The sequence below is a fragment of the Polypterus senegalus genome, chromosome 3 (genome assembly GCF_016835505.1).
Source record: "Polypterus senegalus isolate Bchr_013 chromosome 3, ASM1683550v1, whole genome shotgun sequence".
Classification (NCBI taxonomy): domain Eukaryota; kingdom Metazoa; phylum Chordata; class Cladistia; order Polypteriformes; family Polypteridae; genus Polypterus; species Polypterus senegalus.
This window is the reverse complement of record NC_053156.1, coordinates 53,627,640-53,649,609: the sequence shown is the minus strand read 5'-3', so window position 1 is coordinate 53,649,609 and position 21,970 is coordinate 53,627,640. Positions and strand designations below refer to the sequence as shown.

At 39.2% G+C, this 21,970-nt stretch overlaps 1 protein-coding gene across 1 annotated transcript in view; it reads left to right on the top strand.

Annotated features, from left to right (window-relative positions):
• The window catches only part of LOC120525146 (protein INCA1-like), a 75,948-nt gene that overhangs the window by 52,323 nt on the left and 1,655 nt on the right, over positions 1–21,970 (top strand). The window contains exon 6 of the mRNA XM_039747210.1: positions 2,263–2,497. Within this exon, the coding sequence (XP_039603144.1) occupies positions 2,263–2,497 (235 nt within the window). The remainder of the gene's footprint in view (positions 1–2,262; positions 2,498–21,970) is intronic.

The following is a 21,970-nucleotide window of genomic DNA, read 5'->3' as shown; positions in this document are numbered from 1 at the left end:
ACAAAAACATCTGGCCAGCTCCTACATTTTCACTACTTCTGTATGGTCCTTTTGAAGTTCCCCTAACACTCTTAGTTTTAGTTTAGTCCTTAATCCCCACTCAGCTTGAATTTAGTGCAAGTTCACCATGCCTTAGATCATATGAAGCAAGCATGGATTTGTGTTTGGTTTTTTAGCCATTCAGTGTTGCAGTATGCAATTGTGACACGATCTTGTCATGTTTCATTTCTTTACCATTACCGTTTCAGCTGGGTCAGGCTGGCTTTCCATTTGGCCGAATGAGAGCATATTCATGTTCATCCTTTTCTGCCCCCAGTGGCAGACAGGACAGTCCGACTGCAATTGGTATGGTATGCAGTATGTTTGTACTCAATCTTGTATTTCTGCCCACCTAAAAACAACATTTTCGCGTACTGAAAATTGAGGATAGCAGCTGGTGGTCAGAGACAAGATTTAAAGACTTAATTCCTCTCTGTCAATTTGGGCATAATCTTTCTCAGCTGCAATCAGTGACTGTAATGTAGATGCTGTGGGCCTTTCACTGCCTTCTTCCATTAAATGAGACATCACTGCTCCAATGCATTTTGAAGAAGCAGCACAAGATAAATTCACTATAAGGAATGGATTAAAGTGTGTAACGACTGTGTTAGATATGATCAGTTTGTTTCCCTTTTAAAATGTATACTTAGATTCCCTGGTCCATTTCCACTATTTGCTAGCTTATATGTCATTCAGGGGATGTAGAATGGTGTGCCAAGTTTGGCAAACACCTATAATAATAGATCCCAAACCCTATAAAGAAACCAAACTGTGAAACATGTTGTTGAGCCTGACTCTTGCCCTAACATTTGTGCAACCTTTGGGCAGAAACTTAAATTTTTCAAGCCCCATCTCTTAGTCCATACTGTTCCCAGCTTTTCAGGACTCTTAAGGTTTTCTTCATCTGTAGCTCCAGTGACAATAATGGCATGAGGGTAGTACGGGGGCTCCTTGCAAGCCCTGGAAGATAATATCCATTGCCTTTTGCCAAAAACATGGCTAGGTAACCCCAAACAAAAGCCTATTGTAACCATAGTCCTTTAATTATGTGAATGGTCAAAAACACTTTATAGTTTTTTTCCACTTCCTTCAGAAGGTATGTGTCAACTAAGTCCAACTCTGAAAAATGTTGCCCATCTACCAGAGTGGCAAAAATGCCCTCAATTCTTGGCAAGGGATACTGTTCAACATGAAGTGCATAATTGATATAAACACTAAGGTCCCTGCAGAGTATTAAGCGTGTCATTTTGTTTTGTTTTTTTAATTGATAGCTGGTGTGCCTGGTGGAGTCTGCTGTACTTTAGAAAGTATTCTGTCTGCCTCCACCCAGTCCAGTTCGTTTGCAACCAGGGGTCAGATGGCATATGCTATTGGATGTGCCTTGTGAAACTGTGTGGTCACACCAAGTCAAATACAATTTTGCCTATAATATGCTGGACAGCCCTAATGCTACTCTTCAATAAAGACATGATCGCATAAGGGTCGACCTCCATTCTGGATGATATAAAAATTTTATACCTCCTCCTTCTTAAGCACCCTTGCCCATTATGCTCTGTTGTTACAAGCAGCAGGAATATGTTTTTACCAGTGTATGTATTGAGAAGAGGGGTTCAGCTTTTCCCTGTTAAAAAGCACTTTGTAATAATTCTGAGACATTCTGAAACAGCTGAGCCCCTGTTCAACTCCATTTGTACCACTTGGTCATTTATCTTTGGTGTGAGCCAGATTGCCTGCTTGTCTTTTCCACTTAAAGTAATTAATTGCAGACTGACCATTCCATCTTCATATTATATACTGTACATTTTTCTGTTTTACTGTGATGCATTTTGTCTTTGCTCATTTTGTAGCATTGTCTGTACTGTTCATTCCTGAATTTGCACTGTGAAAGGAGATGGGACCTGCATCCACAACAATAGCACAACTTTTGTTTTATCGTTTTTATTTTGTCTGGTACCATTTTGTTTGTGCTGCTGGTTATCTGTTTTGTAAATCAAGAGTCTACAACCTAGTTTGTTTTTCTGTGGTGTGTCCCTTTAACTGTAATCTATAATCATATACAGTAATGTTATTATTTTTATAATTTTAATTCCAAATTTTAAAAAACATGCTCTAGTCATTTGAAACAGTTGAACAAGGATGGTGCAGACATTCTGTTAATTTCAAATCAGTGTTTCTTTTGTTTTAAATCTTTCTTATTCTCCATATTTTTCACCTCTTTAACAGACTAAAAGAGAAGATGTGGGGAGTGTCAAGAAACATTCACTCCATTCCAGTCCATGAGAAAGCAGACATTCCAGAGCAAGAATCTGTTTTCCTTGTACCTAAAGACAATATGCTTGAACTATTTAACCAAGAAAAAGAAAACCAGAATGCTTCAGTTTTACTTCAGAGATCTACAGTGTTTAATACAGAGATGTCTACTCAACCTAACTTTCACTTATGCTGCACAAATCATAATGTAAGTATTGACAGTCATAAACCTTTAACAAGTAGGGTGGACAGGTGAATAAAGACGGGGCAGTGTTCTAGAGAGACATGATGATGTAGTGAAATGAAAATAGAAAGACAGGAGTAGCTCAAGGAAGATTCTCCATTCCAATCCTTCAAAATCCAGCCCAGTTGCAGCACTGAAAACCATTCCTCCCAGCTCTTCAACCACAAAATTTTAATTGCAGTACACCACAGCATCGGTCTCAAATAGCGGCACTTGAATTTGGGAAAGCCACGGAAATAGTGATGCGATGAAGCTGCTGCTCCATGCTCCTTGCTTTTCACATTAATACATCTTTGTAACACACGGGGTGTCTACACTTTTTAAGTACTGCTTTGTATATACATTTGCATCTACAAACTGTAAACGGGGGACTACATACTACTGATGAAAACATGAAAACAAATACTGTACTTAAATAAATGATGTAACCAAATTTAAATCATAAATATCTAATAATGATAATAAAAATATTGAATTGTACATTATTCTTACTGATTACACATTTCAGTTCTAAATAATACACTTACACATTTTCATACATTTTTTGATGTGCAATGACCATCAACAAAAGCCTAGTCACTAGGAAAAGCGGAAATTAAACTAATGCAGAAATGTTTTACTCATGGACAATTGTACACTCACTGAACACTTTATTAGGTTTACCTGCCTGTTCAATTGCTTGTTAACACAAATATCTAATCAGCCAGTCATGCATCAGCAAATCAATGCATTTAGGCATGTAGACATTGTTTAGATGACCTTTCTGAAGTTCAAACCGAGCATCAGAATGGGGAAAAAGGTGATTTAAGTGACTTTGAGCATAGCATGGTTGTTGGTGCCAGATGGGTTGGTCTGAGTATTTAAGAAACTGCTGACCTGCTAGGATTTTTACATACAACCGTCTCTAGGGTTTATTGAGAATGGTCAGAAAAGCGAAAATATCCAGTGAGTGGCAGTTCTCTGTGTGAAAATTCCTTGTTGGTGCCAGAGGTTAGAGGAGAATGGCCAGACTGGTTTGAGGTGATACAAAGGCAACAGTAACTCAAATAACCAGCGAAGTGTGCAGGTGAGCATTCCTGAACGCACAACACACTGAACCTTGAAGCAGATGAGCTAAGCAGCAGGAGAAAACACTGGGTGCCATTCTCGTCAGCTAGGAACAGGCAACTGAGGCTACAATTTATATAGGTCACATAAATTGGACAAGAGCAAGATTGGAAAAATGTTACCTGGTCTGATGAGTCTCGATTTCTGGTGCCACATTCAAACAGTAGAGTCAGAATTTGGCATCAAGATCATGAAAGCATGGATCCATCCTGCCTTATATAAACAGTTCAGGCTAGTGGTGATGGTGTAATGATATGGGGGATATTTTCTTGACACACTTTGGGCCCCTTAGTACCAACTGAGTATCATTTAAATGCCACAGCCTACCTGAGTATTATTGCTGGCCATGTTCATCCCTTTTCTGATGGCTAGCAGGATAATGTGCCATGTCACAAAGCTAAACTTATCTCAAACTGGTTTCTTGAACATGACAATGAGCTCACTGTACTCAAATGGTCTCCACAGTCACTAGGCCTGAATCCAATAGAGCACCTTTGGGATGTGGTATAATGGGAGATTTGCATCATGGATGTACAGCCGACAAATCTGTTGCAACTGCATGATGCTATCAAGTCAATATGGACCAAAATCCATAACGAATGTTTCCAGCACCAATGCCATGAAGAATTACAGCAGTTATGAACATTAGAACAATGTAGACGAGAACAGGCCATTCAGCCCAACAAAGTTCGCCAGTCCTATACACTTATTTCTTTCAAAAAAACATCGTTGAGATTTGAAAGTCCTTAAAGTCTTACAGTCTACCACACTATTTGATAGCTTATTCCAAGTGTCTGTTGTTCTTTATGTAAAGAAAAACTCCCTAATGTTTCTGTGAAATTTACCCTTAACAAGTTTCCAACTGTGTCCACGTGTTCTTATTTTAAGATAACAGTCTCGATCCACTGTACTAATTCCCTTTATAATTTTAAACACTTCAATCAAGTCACCTCTTAATCTTCTTTTGCTTAAACTGTATAGGCTAAGATCTTTTAATCTTTTCTCATAATTCAACCCCTGTAGCCCTGGAATCAGCCTAGTCGCTCTTCTCTGAACCTTTTCTAGTGCTGCTATGTCCTTTTTTTAGCCTGGAGACCAATACTGGACACAGTATTTTAGATGAGGCCTCACTAGTGCATTATAAAGGCTGAGCAGAACCTCCTTAGACTTGTACTCCACACATCATGCTATATAACCTGTCATTCCGTTTGCCTTCTTAATGGCTTCTGAACACTGTCTGGAAGTTGATAGCGTGACTCCTAAATCCTTCTCATAAGGTGTACTCTAGATTTTCCAACCGCCCATTGTGTATTCAAACCTAACATTTTTACTTCCAATGTGTAATACTTTACATTTACTGACCATCTGCCACAAATCTGCCCAAGCCTGTATGCTATCCAAATCCTTCTATAATGATATAACGGATTCCAAATTATCTGCTAATCCACCTATTTTGGTATCATCTGCAAACTTAACTAGCTTGTTACTTATATTGCTATCTAAATCATTTATATATATTACAAATAGCAGCAGCCCTAGCACTGACCCCGGTGGAACACCACTCTTAACACCCACCAATTCTGATCACCCTCGGATTCCTGTGTCTAGCCAATTCTGCACCCATCTATAAACACTACCCTGAACTCCCACTTGTTTTAGTTTGATACCCAACCTCTCATGTGGCACCTTATCAAATGCTTTATGAAAGTCCAGATAAATAATATCATATGCTCCACTTTGATAATATCCTTTAGTTGCCTCCTCATAGAATTCCAGCATGATAATAAAACACAACCTCCGTCTTCTGAACCCATGTTGATTCTTCAGAATAACTCCTGTCCTTTCCAAGTGTTGCACAATCTTACCCTTAATAACTCCTTCCATTAACTTTCCTGTGATGCATGTTAAGCTTATTGGCGTATAGTTGCTTGGATCTGCCATGTCACCCTTTTTATATAATGGGATGATATTTGCCATTTTCTAGTCCTTTAGAATCTCTCCAGTGCACAGTGATTTCCAAAAAATATGTGTCAAGGGTTTATATATGTACTCATAAGCCTTCTTAAGAACTTGAGGGTAAATATTATCTGGTCCTGGTGATTTGTTTGATTTCAGCCTATTTAAGCTGAGCAGTACTTCTTCCTCTACAATTTCCAAATTCCTCTGTACCTCCTTAGTATTCCCATTTACCTCTGGGAGGTTATCCACTTGTGAACACCTCAGAAAAATGTAAGTTTAGGGCGTCCGCTATTTCATTGTCTGTATCTTTTAATTCACCTTTACTATTTCTGATGTAATTGACCTCCTCCTTAACTGTTCTTTTACTACTAAAATACTGAAAGAATCTCTTAGGGTGTTCTTTTGCCTTATCTGCTATATTCCTCTGCAACTGTCTTTTAGCCTCCCTGATATCCTTCTTAATGGCTGCCCTCATGTTCTCATATGCTCCACGATTCACTTTGCAGTCATTAGTCTTATATGTCTTATAAATCAGTTATTTTCCTTTGCAGCTTCCTTTTAAACTCTTTATTAATCTACTGTGGAATTTTTTAAATGTCCTATTAATTCCAATTTTAGGTATGTATCTGTCCTGCATTACCTGTAAAACATTTTTAAACCTTTTCCTCCTCGACTGTCTCCACACTTAAAAACTTATCCCAGTCTATCCCACTTAGACTTTGTCACATCTGGTCTACCAAAGTTCATCTTTTTAGTCTTTGCATCTGCACTCTTACAAAATACTGAGAACTGAGTTATATTATGGTCAGTTGACCCTAGTGGTTCAATGACTTCTACACCCTCAGTTCTGTCCTGATTATTAGAAAATACTAAATCCAGACAAGTTTCCCTCCGCGTTGGTGCTTTAACATACTGTGTTAAAAAACTGTCACTGATTACTTCTAAAAACTCCTGCTCTTGTGCTCCTCCATCTGCAAGGTTATCTCAGTTAATATTTGGATAATTAAAGTCCACCATGACTATAATATCTCCCTGTAAACTTTCTTTTTTGATATTATTAAAAAGATGTGTGTTGAAATTATTGTCTGAATTAGCTGGTCTATAACACGCTCATAAAATAAGACCTCTTTCCCTAATATTTTCCAGGTGAAGCCACATGTCCTTAGTAAGATGGGGCTCATTGTCCAATTGAAGACGATTTACATTTAAATTCAGTTTGGCATAAACAGCAACCCCACCTCCTTTTCTGTTCTGTCTATCCTTCCTAAAAAATGTGTATCCCTCTATGTTACACTCATCCCCATCTTTGTTATTTAGCCATGTTTCCATTATTACTATAATATCATAGTGCTCTGCTACATACAGCTCTATCTCACTTACCTTATTTTTGATACTTCTAGCATTAAAGCAAGCTATTTTTAATGTATTACTCCTACACTGTTGTTTGTTCCTCCATGTGTAGATCTAAACCTGGCCTGTCCTAAACTCTCTGCACCCCCATTCCCTAGTTTAAACAGTCCTCGACTAGCCTTCTCATAGAACTCCCCAATAAATTGGTGCTCCTCCAGTTCAAATGTAACCCGTCACGGCAGAACAGGTCCCATCTGTTCCAAAAAGAGTCCCGATGTCCCATAAACCTATAAACTTCTACCCTGCACCAAGATTTGAGCCACGCGTTAAGCCTTCTAATCTTGTCAATCTTACCTGGACTGGTGTGTGGCAGAGAAGACTACCTTGTCAGTTCTGCTCCTCAGCTTGGTATCTAACCCTTTGAATTTGGATTGCAGAACTGACAGACTACCCTTATGTATGTCATTTGTTCCAACATGGATAATGACTACTGGATCCACCCCTGCTCTGGCCAAGAGCCTATCCACCCTTCCAGGGAGGTCCCCCATCTTTCACCTGGAATGCAACACACTGTGTGAGACTAGCTGATTGAGTCCCCAACTATCACTACCTTTCTCTTTCTGGAAACTGGTTTTGGGGTGGCCCATTGGGGCTCCTCATCCCTGCCTACCACCTCAGAATCATCAGAGACACCGTCCAGCTCCGCAAGGATGTGATAACAGTTTGACTCTAATTCTGGGGTTGATGCCCCTAGACAGTGTTCACCTTTTACCTTACTCCTTGTGACCGTGACTCACCTATTTCTACCTGCCTGGTCTGGAATCTCCTCCCGCACCACTTTGGGGGTGCACACTATCTCTCTAAAGGACACCTGGGCCAGGTCCGCCAATTCTCTACTACAACGCAGGCCAGCCAACTCCTCCTCCAGTTCAGCGACCCTGAGCTTGAGGTGCTGGATCAGCTGGCATCTCCTGCAGATGTAGCCCTCATAGACAACTGGCTGTTCCAAACCATCATTTAAAAAGTCCAACATTCAATAGGACTTGCATTGCACTGGCCTCATTCCTAAAATTTCATTTAGGATTAGTTTAAAATTTGATTTAGGATTAGTTAAAATTTGATTTAGGAATCAGTTAAAATTTGATTTAGGATTAAGGCAAAAGGGGGTCTAACCCAGTTCTAGGACGGTGTACCTTATAAAGTGGCCGGTTGGTGTATGTAGCATGTACAAGTGCAAGCAGCTCTAGTGACCTAATAGTATTATTCGACTGATGCCTTCACTCAAGGAGATACAATTTGTTTCTTTTGCTTTTCCAATTGTAGCCGAGTCAGGTGAAGGACTTGCTCAGTGTGTCAGTAGCAGGATTTAAACCCAGAACCTCAAGGTTTGAAGTCATAGGTCCCAAAGCATTCACCACTACGCCACAAAACTGCAAATATTGTGTACAGAAAATTAATTAGTTCTGATCAAGGTTATTATCATAAACTTAAACAAAAATAGTAAATCTATTAATGAAAAAATATTTTAGTAAAGTGGTATGAAAGAATTAACAAAACAAGGTAAAAAGGCTAAAATGACATGAAATATCTGTAGTGGGTTAAAAGACTAACTGAAGTAAAATAAATTACTCAGTTATAAATATTTTCAGTTTTCATGATCATATCTGTAAGAACACGGTAAAATCTATTTTTTTCATTTTTATAAAATTCTGGGCCTATCCTGTAGGTGGTGAAATTCAGTAAATATGTTATTGGAAGTGTGTGAAAAGTAGTTGATGTATAGAATGCCCAAGAAATCTATGGAATGTGTAATGTTTTTAGGCAAAGCATGACATGTCTGTGTTACTTTAATATGCTACAGTATATACTTTTCCTAGGCATTCTATATAATACTGAGGCATTATATAGAATGATAAGTACTTTTTGCCTTTTTGCATTTCTTAGAATGCCTAAGAAAGGATTGAAATTTTAATCATTTAATACTTTGAGTCCCATTTTCGGCATTCTATAGATTTCCTAGGCATTCTGCACAGTGCCTAATTTCACACATTGGACAGTAACCTATACAGGAAAAATTCTGTTATAACGAAGTGCCAGGGACCTAAAAATATTTCATTGTAATAAAAATTGTATAGTAATTAGATTCCATATTTGTTACTATAGTGCTTTCTTTAACTTGCATCCAGGTATTTGCAATCTTTTCAATAGCTTTTTTCACATTAATTTTAATCTCCTCCTGTCTACAAGTTATGCTGACGAGAATTTTTCTCAGCATTTCCTAGCGATAATACGCTTTCAGGGTGCGAATGATGCCCAAATCCAATGGCTGAAGAACTGCTGTGCAATTGGGTGGGAGGAATTCAATGGGAACATTATCTAAATATGGAAGCATTTTGTGGGCAGCACAGTTATCAGTCAGAAGCCAAATCATCCTTTTCTTCTTCTTCATATTGTGAAGCTTCTAAACTCATTTGGGACCCAAAACAAGACGATATGCCAAAGTGCGTCCCAAAGCTTGATTGCCACGTCTGTGGAAGATTGCTTGTCTGTTGCCGGGGCAGGGAAACAGCAGGCTCAGAGCGCTGCAGCGAAGCGCCACAGAAGCAAATCCTAAAAGATTGCTGTCACATTATAAGACCCTGTCTTGCACCCCAAAATACGAGGCTGAGTCTCCGTACTTTAGCAAAACTAGCTTTATTCAGCTTGAAACAGGAACAGCAGGGTTATGTATTGTAGCGTGATCTACCACTCTACTATACACAGACGCAGCACTCAGGCAGGGTTATGGGTAGGTTAGTGGCCAAGTAATACTGTTCCCTGCATTTACAATGTTCCTTGCATCACCCATCGAGATCTTTTCTGTTTGCTTCGGCGGCGAGCTGCAGCAGAGCTGTGAGCCTGAGATAAACAGTCTTCCACAGATGCGGTGATCGCACTTCAGGACACTCTTTGGCGTGTTGTCCAGTTTGGGGAGGTCTCAACAGAGTTTAAAAACCTCACAAAAGTGACTTTGCTTTTTCTTGAATGAGTGGCGCATTAATAGGAATGTTTCTTGAACAAGTATCTGAACCACATAAAAACTGCTTTTTCAATGTTTTCAAATGCAGCAGTTCGCATACGTTTGTAACCCGAGATTTTTCTTCTTTTTTTGTTCAGTCTTTGAAGAAAGTTGACAGTTGAAATTGTCCATGGGGAAATTCTGAATTCACTGGCAACATCTTTTTTCTTTTTGCCAGAATCGAGAGCCACAAAAATGTAAAGATTTTTTTTTTCTAATATGAAATATGTCTGCCATTTCTATAGGAGGGTGACAATGAGTTAAATTCAAATGGATGTTTTTTTCAAATGTTAACGAGGAATAAGCAAAAGGTATTACTGAAAATCACATAAACAGCAAAAAAACAGTGCGAGGAAAGTTCAAGGAAAGAAAAAAAAAATTAGTGTTTCTGTTTGGGGATCGTTGTGCACAACTGAGGTGCGACCACAGATCTAACTGCTCTGTGGATGATTAATTCAGGCATTTCAAGGTCTTTTGGACACTTTGTTGTAATGAATGGTTTAAGTCCTTTATGATTAAACATAAAAGGGAGAAATGTAAACATACCTGAACAAATACTTTTATTAGAAAACTGAAAATGGGAATATGGAGCCTAGGTATTTTTGCTAATTTGATTATTTTTCTAAAACTAAATAGGAATTTAATCGGTCCATTAACTCTTATGTTGACTATGTGCACTGGCCACTCCTTATCTTCTAACAACAGCAAATATAGCTGAGTTATTTTAAATTGACTCAGGAAGAGGAAAGCAATCACACCATAGCCCCACAACAAAATGAGGCTACATTGATTGTATCAGTTTCAGCAAACAGCAAAGTCCTTCAGAAATACATGTTCTTAGCTAAGAAATAATTATGTTTAAACCAGTCTTGGCTATTTGAAAGTGCACAGCTGATCTTGTGTATACCCATGCCTCACAAGCATTTGTTGAATGCAAATTCTCAGCTTGTGGACAGTTGTCATTTGAATTGCAAAACAGAATGACCACTTCTCTGGAGCACAGAAAGATGTATAACTGAATCACATTAACAATCAGGCTCTGTTTTGCATCACTGTTACGGTGGAACATTAATAAAGTAAATTGTGCAATAGGGAAAAATTATTTGTTGTCAGCTTTAAACCATTTAATTTTGGATTGCTAAATCTGCATGCAGAAGTGCAGTTGGTTCTGCATAAATGATCAAAAATACACTCACCTAAAGGATTATTAGGAACACCTGTTCAATTTCTCATTAATGCAATTATCTAATCAACCAATCACATAGCAGTTGCTTCAATGCATTTATAGGTGTGGTCCTGGTCAAGACAATCTCCTGAACTCCAAACTGATTGTCAGAATGGGAAAGAAAGGTGATTTAAGCAATTTTGAGCGTGGCATGGTTGTTGGTGCCAGACGGGCCGGTCTGAGTATTTCACAATCTTCTCAGTTACTGGGATTTTCACGCACAACCATTTCTAGGGTTTACAAAGAATGGTGTGAAAAGGGAAAAACATCCAGTATGCGGCAGTCCTGTGGGCGAAAATGCCTTGTTGATGCTAGAGGTCAGAGGAGAATGGGACGACTGATTCAAGCTGATAGAAGAGCAACTTTGACTGAAATAACCACTCGTTACAACCGGGGTATGCAGCAAAGTATTTCTGAAGCCACAACACACACAACCTTGAGGTGGATGGACTACAACAGCAGAAGACCCCACCGGGTACCACTCATCTCCACTACAAATAGGAAAAAGAGGCTACAATTTGCACAAGCTCACCAAAATTGGACAATTGAAGACTGGAAAAATGTTGCCTGGTCTGATGAGTCTCGATTTCTGTTGAGACATTCAAATGGTAGAGTCAGAATTTGGCGTAAACAGAATGAGAACATGGATCCATCATGCCTTGATACCACTGTGCAGGCTGGTGGTGGTGGTGTAATGGTGTGGGGGATGTTTTCTTGGCACACTTTAGGTCCCTTAGTGCCATTTGGGCATCGTTTAAATGCCACGGGCTACCTGAGCATTGTTTCTGACCATGTCCATCCCTTCATGACCACCATGTACCCATCCTCTGATGGCTACTTCCAGCAGGATAATGCACCATGTCACAAAGCTCGAATCATTTCAAATTGGTTTCTTGAACATGACAATGAGTTCACTGTACTAAAATGGCCCCCACAGTCACCAGATCTCAACCCAATAGAGCATCTTTGGGATGTGGTGGAACGGGAGCTTCGTGCCCTGGATGTGCATCCCACAAATCTCCATCAACTGCAAGATGCTATCCTATCAATATGGGCCAACATTTTTAAAGAATGCTCTCAGCACCTTGTTGAATCAATGCCACATAGAATTAAGGCAGTTCTGAAGGCGAAAGGGGGTCAAACACTGTATTAGTATGGTGTTCCTAATAATCCTTTAGGTGAGTGTATAAGCATCTTATAAAACTGTGAATATACAGTATCTAGATTTATTTTTGTTTGGTTTTAACTGCCTTAGCGTTAGACCCGAGTGTTACTTGGGCTGTGAAAACTGTGCTAAAAGCGTTAGTCCCAAATGTGTCACTCGTGCAACTGTACAGATATGTCTTGTGTAAGCGTTAAAACTCGGGCTATAAAAGTGCTGTCAGCACTGCCTTTCTTTGGAGAAATTATGTCTGAGTGTAGGTTTTCAATAATTATTAAATATCTGCACTTTACCAACAATGATGAGAATACACATCTGTTTTGAAGCTTTTATATTCCAAACTGTGATGTCTGCATCGATGAAAGCCTCATGGCTTATAAAGGCAGACTGTCCTGGATACAGTACATAGCGCCAAAAAGAGCAAGATTTGGCATAAAGTTTTATGAGGTTTGTGAACATTTGGTTCTGTACACAGGGAACGGGACAATGATTGATCCGAAAATACAATCAGTACGATGTTGCTACATCATCGGTGCTGACTTTGATAGATGGTCTGCTGGATCAAGGTTACTGTATAACGATGGACAATTTCTATACTTCGTCAGAGCTATCTGACATCTTCCGTCAAAGAAAGTCTGAAGCATATGGAACAGTGGGTCCCAATCATTGTGGCATGCCTGAAGACTTTGGCAGAGCTAAATTACAGCAAGGTGTTTGTAGCTTGGCAAAAGGGTAAAGTGCTTGCTTTGAAATGGAAAGACAAGAAAGATGTTTGTCTTCGTAGCACTGTACATAATGCAGCTAGGGTCAATGTATAGGCAAAAGGCAACAAGCAGGTTACGAAGCTTTGTGCTGTGGTCAACTACAGTAGCATGATGGGTGGTGTAGATCATGTGGATCAAGAATTGACTTTCTATCCTGTTATGCGAAGGCAACAAAAGAAATGCTACAAAACAGAGCCTTTGAAATGCATTTGTCTTATACAAAAAAGCTGGCAAAACTGTATCTCATGCAGATTTCATACTCCAGCTTGTAGAACATAGTATTGCCCAACATCCACTGTCCACACTACTGTTAAAGAGATAAGGTCAACCCAGCACATCATGTGTTTGTCTTATTGGTAGACATTTTATTGATTAATTACCTCTTAACAGAAAAAAAACAATCCAACTTGTACTTTTGCAGTGTGGTGTTCAAAAACTGATAAATCCGGAAAGAAAAGTCAGCTATTATTTTACTGACTGTGATGATGGCTTGTGTCTTTCACTGAGCTTTAAGATTTACCACACGAAGGACTCGTTTTGAGATTATATGCTGTTTTGGCATATTAATGTATCTATATATATATATATAATTCACTAAGGGCGGCACGCAAGACAGTGAGCGTAAGCAAGACAGAGAGCCCTGCCCGCCAACTCTAAGACCATAGGATAAACTCGACAGAGCCCCGCCCGCCAACTCTAACCCTCCTACTGCGTCATGGGATACGCACGACAGAGCCACACACGGCAACTGTAACCGTCCTCCCGCGTCCAGCGTCGCTCTCAAAGCATGTGCACTGCCTGCTTATGTGCCTGCACGCAACAACTCATCAAACATGGCCTCAGTCGCTTTCGTCTGTGCAAAAGTCCACATGCACCTCTGAGCCATGTTGACTTTTCACTGCAAGCAAGACAGAGAGCCACGACCGCCAACTCACAGAGCCCCACCTGCCAACTCTAACAGAGCCCTGCCCATGGGTTACGCACAAAACTGTGTCTTTCAGGAAGTGTTCACTCATCAATAAATAATTATATGCGGCGTATGCTATGCCGCGGGTTTTATTATTGTTCATTTCATATTATTTTTTTTATTATTACTATTATTATTTGTATCATTACTATACTTTTTTGGAATAAAATGGAACACTAGGGAGGTTAAAATGACAAACCTATAGGTGTCTATGGCTTTTAACATATATTATGTCTACATGTAAAGTCTATGTTTATCTCAATGTGACACACAATTAATCTCCATGACATTGCTCCAACCATACCATAATTGCTAAAACTGAAGCTAAAATACATAAAAAATAAAATAGAAATGTCTTTGTGAGATAAAAACTAAACTAAAACTAAAAATGAGACATGAAGGCTAACTAAAATAAAACTAAAAGTAAGATCAGAAGTAATCTATACTAATAAAAGGCAAAGCCCTCACTGACTGACTGACTCACTCACTCACTCACTCACTCATCACTAATTCTCCAACTTCCCGTGTAGGTAGAAGGCTGAAATTTGGCAGGCTCATTCCTTACAGCTTACTTACAAAAGTTGGGCAGGTTTCATTTCGAAATTCTACAGGTAATGGACATAACTGGAACGTATTTTCGTCCATATACTGTACCGTACTAGACTGCAGCTCGATAGCCATGGGAGGTGGAGTTTCGTATTAAAGCATTTAACCAATCACATTTCAGCCATCATTTGTTGCCAGGCAGAGGGGCTTTCACAATCCGTTGTGTAGGCACTGTAACACAGAATAAATGTCAATTAACCTGTTGCTTCAACCAATCAGATTTTGAGTTGGTGTCAGTAGGGCCATCTAGCAGGCGTGTGGCAACATCACTGTATTCAGACCCATTGATTGGATAGAAGCCGATATGAGGAACTCTACGAGGCCACTGAATGCACCACAAATGCTCTGAGCAAAAGATCGTTGCGCGCACTACGGCCAACTCCATGGCAGGATTCTGGACAATATTATTTGCCAGACACAGACCAGATTTCAAGACCACGAAAACCTGATGTTTGTCACGCTCCTCGAGCCCCAGAAGTTTCAGGAATACAAGAAAAATTTCACGCATTCAGCCTTCTCCAGAGCCACGGAGCACTTTTTGATCTGTCTCGGCTAAAAACAGAACTGACTGTAATGTATGCCATGGATGATTTTTTAGGAAAATCTCCCACTGATTTCCTTGACTTCCTTCATCAGAAAATTCTGAATGAGACTGTGGGGCAGCTGTTCACATTGGTATATTTGGCGGTGAGCATTCCCGTGTACACTGCTTCTGTCGAGTGGACATTTTCAGCCCTAAAGCGAATTCAAACTTATGGCAGAAATACCATAGGGCAGAATCGCCTTTCAGCTTTAGCTTCAAATGTGATAGAAAGGGATGTTTTGATGGAACTGAGTAATTGAACTGTTTTTGAGGAAAGAGAGGAGGTGGATTTTGTTTACAAATAATCAGAATTTTTGGTGAGTAAAATGTTGTGATTTTCCTAAATAATATTGCAAGTTTATGAGTTATTATTGATGTTTTTTATGTGATGTCACGGCTGTGGCTGCAGTAAAAAAGAAACTTGTTCACCCACGTTTGTCTATTCAATAAAGGCATTTATTTTATTTATTGTGGCTACAGGAGTTATATATATATATATATACTAGCAAGCGGCGAAGTACTGCCTTAAAATTTTTATTAAGAAGAAAATTAAACCTTTTTAAACTGAGGGAAAATATACCAATAATTATTTGTTAAGGATCTCTTTGTATACCACATTATGAGTTCGGTCCTCCGGTTGTAATGTAACCAAGCTGTGTGCTGAGCTTACTCTTGAGCATACAACGTACAGTTGGCCATGTGAACAGTAAACTTGTTTCAAATCTCACAGCTTGGATTGCTGCTGTCATAATCAGTTTGAGTTTCATGGTTTGTTTCAATTATGACAGTATTTGTAGGACTTGTGTTTAAGAGACATTCGGCATCTATCAAGCGTTGTAAGTATACAACCAGTTTCATCGATAACTTCACATCCAGCTTTTGAGAGTTTATATATGTATGTAAGTAGGATTCAGTTAGCGTTGGGAACCCGTGTACCAAATTTCTTGAAGATGGTCCCATAAGTAACAAAGACCGTTGAAAAGTTCAATATGGCGGCCGACATTGGCATCATACCACCGAAATAAGTACCAAATTTCAGCCTTCTACCTACACGGGAAGTTTGAGAATTAGTGATGTTTTGAAAATTCAATATTGCGGCCGACGGTGGCGTCATACCACTGAAATAAGTACGTACATCGGTTTCGGTTAGCGCAGGGAAGCCACCTACCAAATTTCGTGAAGATGGGGTCAGCCTTCTACCTACACGGGAAGTTGGAGAATTAGTGACGTTGGAAAGTTCGATATGGCGGCCGACAGTGGCGTCATACCACCGAAATAAGTACGTACATCGGTTTCGGTTAGCGCAGGGAAGCCGCCTACCAAATTTTGTGAAGATGGAGCTATAAATAAGAAAGTTCAACATGGCGGACGTTGTTGACCGTTATGACCGTTACCTGTAGAATTTTGAAATGAAACCTGCTTAACTTTTGTAAGTAAGATGTAAGGAATAAGCCTGCCAAATTTCAGCCTCTTACCTACACGGGAAGTTGGAGAATTAGTGATGAGTGAGTGAGTCAATCAGTGAGTGAGTGAGTGAGTGAGTCAGTGAGGGCTTTGCCTTTTATTAGTATAGATATGTGTGTGTGTATATATATATATATATATGACAGCAACACTCATAACAGTGACAAAACAATTACATTGACAATCATGTTAACTTATTTTCAAAATGTTTCCTTTTCTTTTTCATTACTTCATTAACACACTACTTCTCCGCTGCGAAGCACGGTTATTTTGCTAGTGTATAAATAAAAACTAGTATAAAAAGGCAAAATTCTGCTAACCTTGTTTCTGATTCACCTAATTAACGAACAGTACTATAACTGAGGCCCATTATCTTATGAAAATTTCCTAGGTTCTGGCAGACACTTAGCTTCCAATCTTCAACACCTGTTTTATGATGTTTAATGAGATATTATTATTGTTGGCTGCAGAAAAAGCATTTGATATGGTTGAATGAGACTACCTTTTCACAACATTAGAGAAATTTGGGTTTGGTCCAAACATATGTGCATGGATCAGTCCACTGTACTACCAGTCCAGAAATTTCAGTTTGTATTAACATTATTTCAGACTACTTCAAACTAGAATGTGATACTAGACAAGGATGCCCCCCGTCACCGCTCCTATTTGCAGTTGCCGTTGAGCCACTGGCAGTTCACTTTCGAAATGCTTATGCAATAAAGGGGATTATCAGAGAAGGACTTGAACAGAAAATATCACTATATGCAGATGATATGGTACTATATATCAGATCCACAAAATACCGTACCTGCAGTCCTAACAGCACTAGCAGAATTTCAAAAGATTTCTGGACTCAAAGTTAATTTGAATTAAATTGTGCTCTTTCTAGCAAACTCTCTAGCGCACAATTTTCATATCGGACACCTTCCCTTTTGCCATCGCAGATCAGTTTAAATACCTAGGAGTAAACAACACGAGTAAACATAAAGCTCTTTCTCAACAAAATTTTGCTGTCTGCATGGAAAAACTTAAGCAAGACTTGCATAGATGGCCAACCCTTCGTCTCACTTTAGCTGGAAGAATTAACACTGTTAAGATGAATATCCTTCCTAAGCTTCTTTTTCTACTTCCCAGCATTCCAATATACATTAACAAATCACTTTTTAAGAAATCAGATTCAATCATGACCTCATTTATTTCAAATTCAAAACATCCACGCATCGAAAGGGTGACCCTACAAAGACCTAAGGCAGCATGAATCTAACTAACTTTCAGTTTTATTACTGGGTGGCAAATATACAAGCTATAAAAACCTGGACATTGACACAAACAGATGAACACACACAGGCTTGGTCCACAATAGTAATAAAACCCTGCAGCACTTATTTATATTCCTTGCTTTGTACCCCAGTAAATACAAGTATTCGGCAATGTACTAACAACTCAGTTGTGCTTCACTCACTCAGCTTTGCAAACGCTAGAGTCTGTTGAGAGTGTTGGTTTGTTCTGTGGTGTGAGATTTACATTAAAAAAATACATTTTGCTCTTAAAAACTTAGGTTTTGGTTGCCTCTAAGGAACCGTGTGGGAATTTTTAAAGCTTTTTTCCCTTTAGAAGGGTTTTTTTTTGCTTTTTTTTTCGCCCGCACAAGAGCAAAAGTAGCTGGGTGTTTGGAAGTGCGCTTGGAAAAGTTATTTGTACTTGTTCTTTTTCTTGTTATCTGTATTTGAATTAGCATCGAGGCGGCAGGGTAGAAAGCAGCAGTAACTGATATCGGCATTTGTAAATAAATAACCGCGTCGTCGTAACAGCGATTCCTTAGTTTAAAGGAAAAGAAAAAGGCCGCGGCTGACTTCAAAGCAGTAAAAGGTGGAAACTCAGTAGTGCGCAGGTAAGCAGCCAGCGTTAAGACACCGATCAGGCACAAGGAGCAGTAGGAGCAAATAAGGTAGTAAAGTTTTATTTATTTGTTTATTTTAGATTAAACAGTCCTTAGCCGTCCAGAGGCAGAACAATTAAGTGGGCGACAGCGTATTGGTTCATTAATACGGGGGAATACAAACAGTGCGAGTGAAGAGCTTATAAGTAAGAAGAGCGCAAAGCTAGAAGAGACAGAGAAAAGTAAAGTAAAGTTGGTGCAGGGTAGAAGGGTATAGGTTTATGGGGCATTGGGACTCCTTTTGGAACAGATGGGACCTGTTCCGCCGTGACGGGTTACATCTGAACCGGAGGGGCACCAATGTATTGGGGAGGCGTATGTGTAGGCTAGTCGAGGATTGTTTAAACTAGGGAATGGGGGGGCAGGGAGTTTAGGACAGGCCAGATTTAGATCTATACATGGAAGAACAAACAATGGTGTAGAAATAAAAATGCATAGTAATGTAAATTTTAAGCAAACACGTAAAGATAGAAGGATTAACACATTAAAAATAGCTTGCCTTAATGCTAGAAGTATCAAAAATAAGGTAAGTGAGTTGGAGTTGTATGTAGCAGAGCACAATTATGATATTATAGCAATAACGGAAACCTGGCTAAATAACAAAGATGGGGATGAGTGTAACATAGAGGGATACACATTTTTTAGGAAGGATAGACAGAACAGAAAAGGAGGTGGGGTTGCTGTTTATGCCAAACAGGAATTAAATGTAAGTCATCTTCAGTTGGATGATGAGCCCCATCTTAGTGAGGACATGTGGCTTCGCCGGGAAAAAGGTCTCATTTTAGGAGTGTGTTATAGACCACCCAATTCAGACAGTAATTTCAACACACATCTTTTAGTAATATCAAAAAGGCAAGTTTACAGGGGATATTATAGTCATGGGGGACTTTAATTATCCAAATATTAACTGGGATAACCTTACAGATGGAGGAGCACAAGAGCAGGAGTTTTAGAAGTAATCAGTGACTGTTTTTTAACACAGCATGTTAAAGCACCAACAAGGGGTGAAGCCTATCTGGATTTAGTATTCTGTAATAATCAGGATAGAATTGAGGGTGTAGAGGTGATTGAACCACTAGGGTCAAGTGACCATAATGTAATACAATTCTCAGTATTTTGTAAGAGTACAGATGCAAAGACTAAAATTGTTAAGTTGAACTTTAGTAGGGCTAATTTTGAGCAGATGCGACAAAGTCTAAGTAGGATAGACTGGGATAAGCTTTTAAATGTGGAGACAGTCGAGGAGCAGTGGAACAGGTTTAAAAATGTTTTACATGTAATGCAGGACAGATACATACCTAAATTTGGAAGTAATAGGAAACTAAAAAATCTCCACGATGGATTAATAAAGATTTAAAAAGAAGTTGCAAAGGAAAAACTGCTGTATAAGGCATATAAGACTAATGACTGCAAAGAGAACCGTGGCAGATGAGAACATGAGGGCAACCATTAAGAAGGATATCAGAGAGGCTAAAAGACAGTTGGAGAGGAATATAGCAGATAAGGCGAAAGAAGACCCCAAGAGATTCTTTCAGTATTTTAGTAGTAAAAGAACAGTTAAGGAGGAGGTCAAGTTCATTAGGAATAGTAAAGGGAATTAAAAGATACAGACAATGAAATAGCAGATGCCCTAAACTTACATTTTTCTGAGGTGTTTACAAGTGAGCAAGTGGATAACCTGCCAGAGGTAAACACAACTACTAAGGAGGTACTGAGGGATTTGGAAATTGTAGAGGGAGAAGTGCTGCTCAGATTAAATAAGATGAAATCAAACAAATCACCAGGCCCAGATAATATTTATCCTCGTGTTCTTAAGGAGGCTAGTGAGTACATATATAAACCCTTGACACGTATTTTTAGGAAGTCACTGTGCACTGGAGAGATTCCAAAGGACTGGAAAATGGCAAATATCATCCCATTATATAAAAAGGGTGACAGGGCAGATCCAAGCAACTATAGGCCAGTAAGCTTAACAAGCATCACAGGAAAATTAATGGAAGGAATTATTAAGGATAAGATTGAGCAACACATGACAAGGACAGGAGTTATTCTGAACAGTCAGCATGGGTTCAGAAGGGGAGGTCGTGTTTTACTAACATGTTGGAATTCTATGAGGAGGCAACAAAAGGATACGATCAAAGTGGAGCTTATGATATTATTTATCTGGACTTTCAGAAAGCATTTGATAAGGTGCCACATGAGAGGTTGGGCATCAAGTTAAAAGAAGTGGGAATTCAGGGTGATGTTTTTAGATGGGTGCAGAATTGGCTCAGACACAGGAAGCAGAGGGTGATGGTGCGAGGAACCTCATCAGAACTGGCTGATGTTAAGAGTGGTGTTCCACAGGGGTCAGTGCTAGGGCCGCTGCTATTTTTAATATATATAAATGATTTAGATAGGAATATAAGTAACAAGCTGGTTAAGTTTGCAGATGATACCAAGATAGGTGGATTAGCAGATAATTTGGAATCCGTTATATCATTACAGAAGGACTTGGATAGCATACAGGCTTGGGCAGATTTGTGGCAGATGAAATTTAATGTCAGTAAATGTAAAGTATTACACATAGGAAGTAAAAATATTAGGTTTGAATACACAATGGGCGGTCGAAAAATCGAGAGTACACCTTATGAGAAGGATTTAGGAGTCATAGTGGACTCCAAGCTATCAACTTCCAAACAGTGTTCAGAAGCCATTAAGAAGGCTAACAGAATGTTAGGTTATATAGCACGATCTGTGGAGTACAAGTCCAAGGAGGTTATGCTCAACCTTTATAATGCACTGGTGAGGCCTCATCTTGAGTACTGTGTGCAGTTTTGGTCTCCAGGCTACAAAAAGGACATAGCAGCACTAGAAAAGGTCCAGAGAAGAGCGACTAGGCTGATTCCAGGTCTACAGGGGTTGAATTATGAGGAAAGATTAAAAGAGCTGGGCCTTTACAGTTTAAGCAAAAGAAGATTAAGAGGTGACATGATTGAAGTGTTTAAAATTATGAAGGGAATTAGTACAGTGGATCGAGACTTGTATTTTAAAATGAGCTCATCAAGAACACGGGGACACAGTTGGAAACTTGTTAAGGGTAAATTTCGCACAAACATTAGGAAGTTTTTCTTTACACAAAGAACGATAGACACTTGGAATAAGTTACCAAGTAGTGTGGTAGACAGTAAGACGTTAGGGACTTTCAAAACTCGACTTGATGTTTTCTTGGAGGAAGCAAGTGGATAGGACTGGCGAGCTTTGTTGGGCTGAA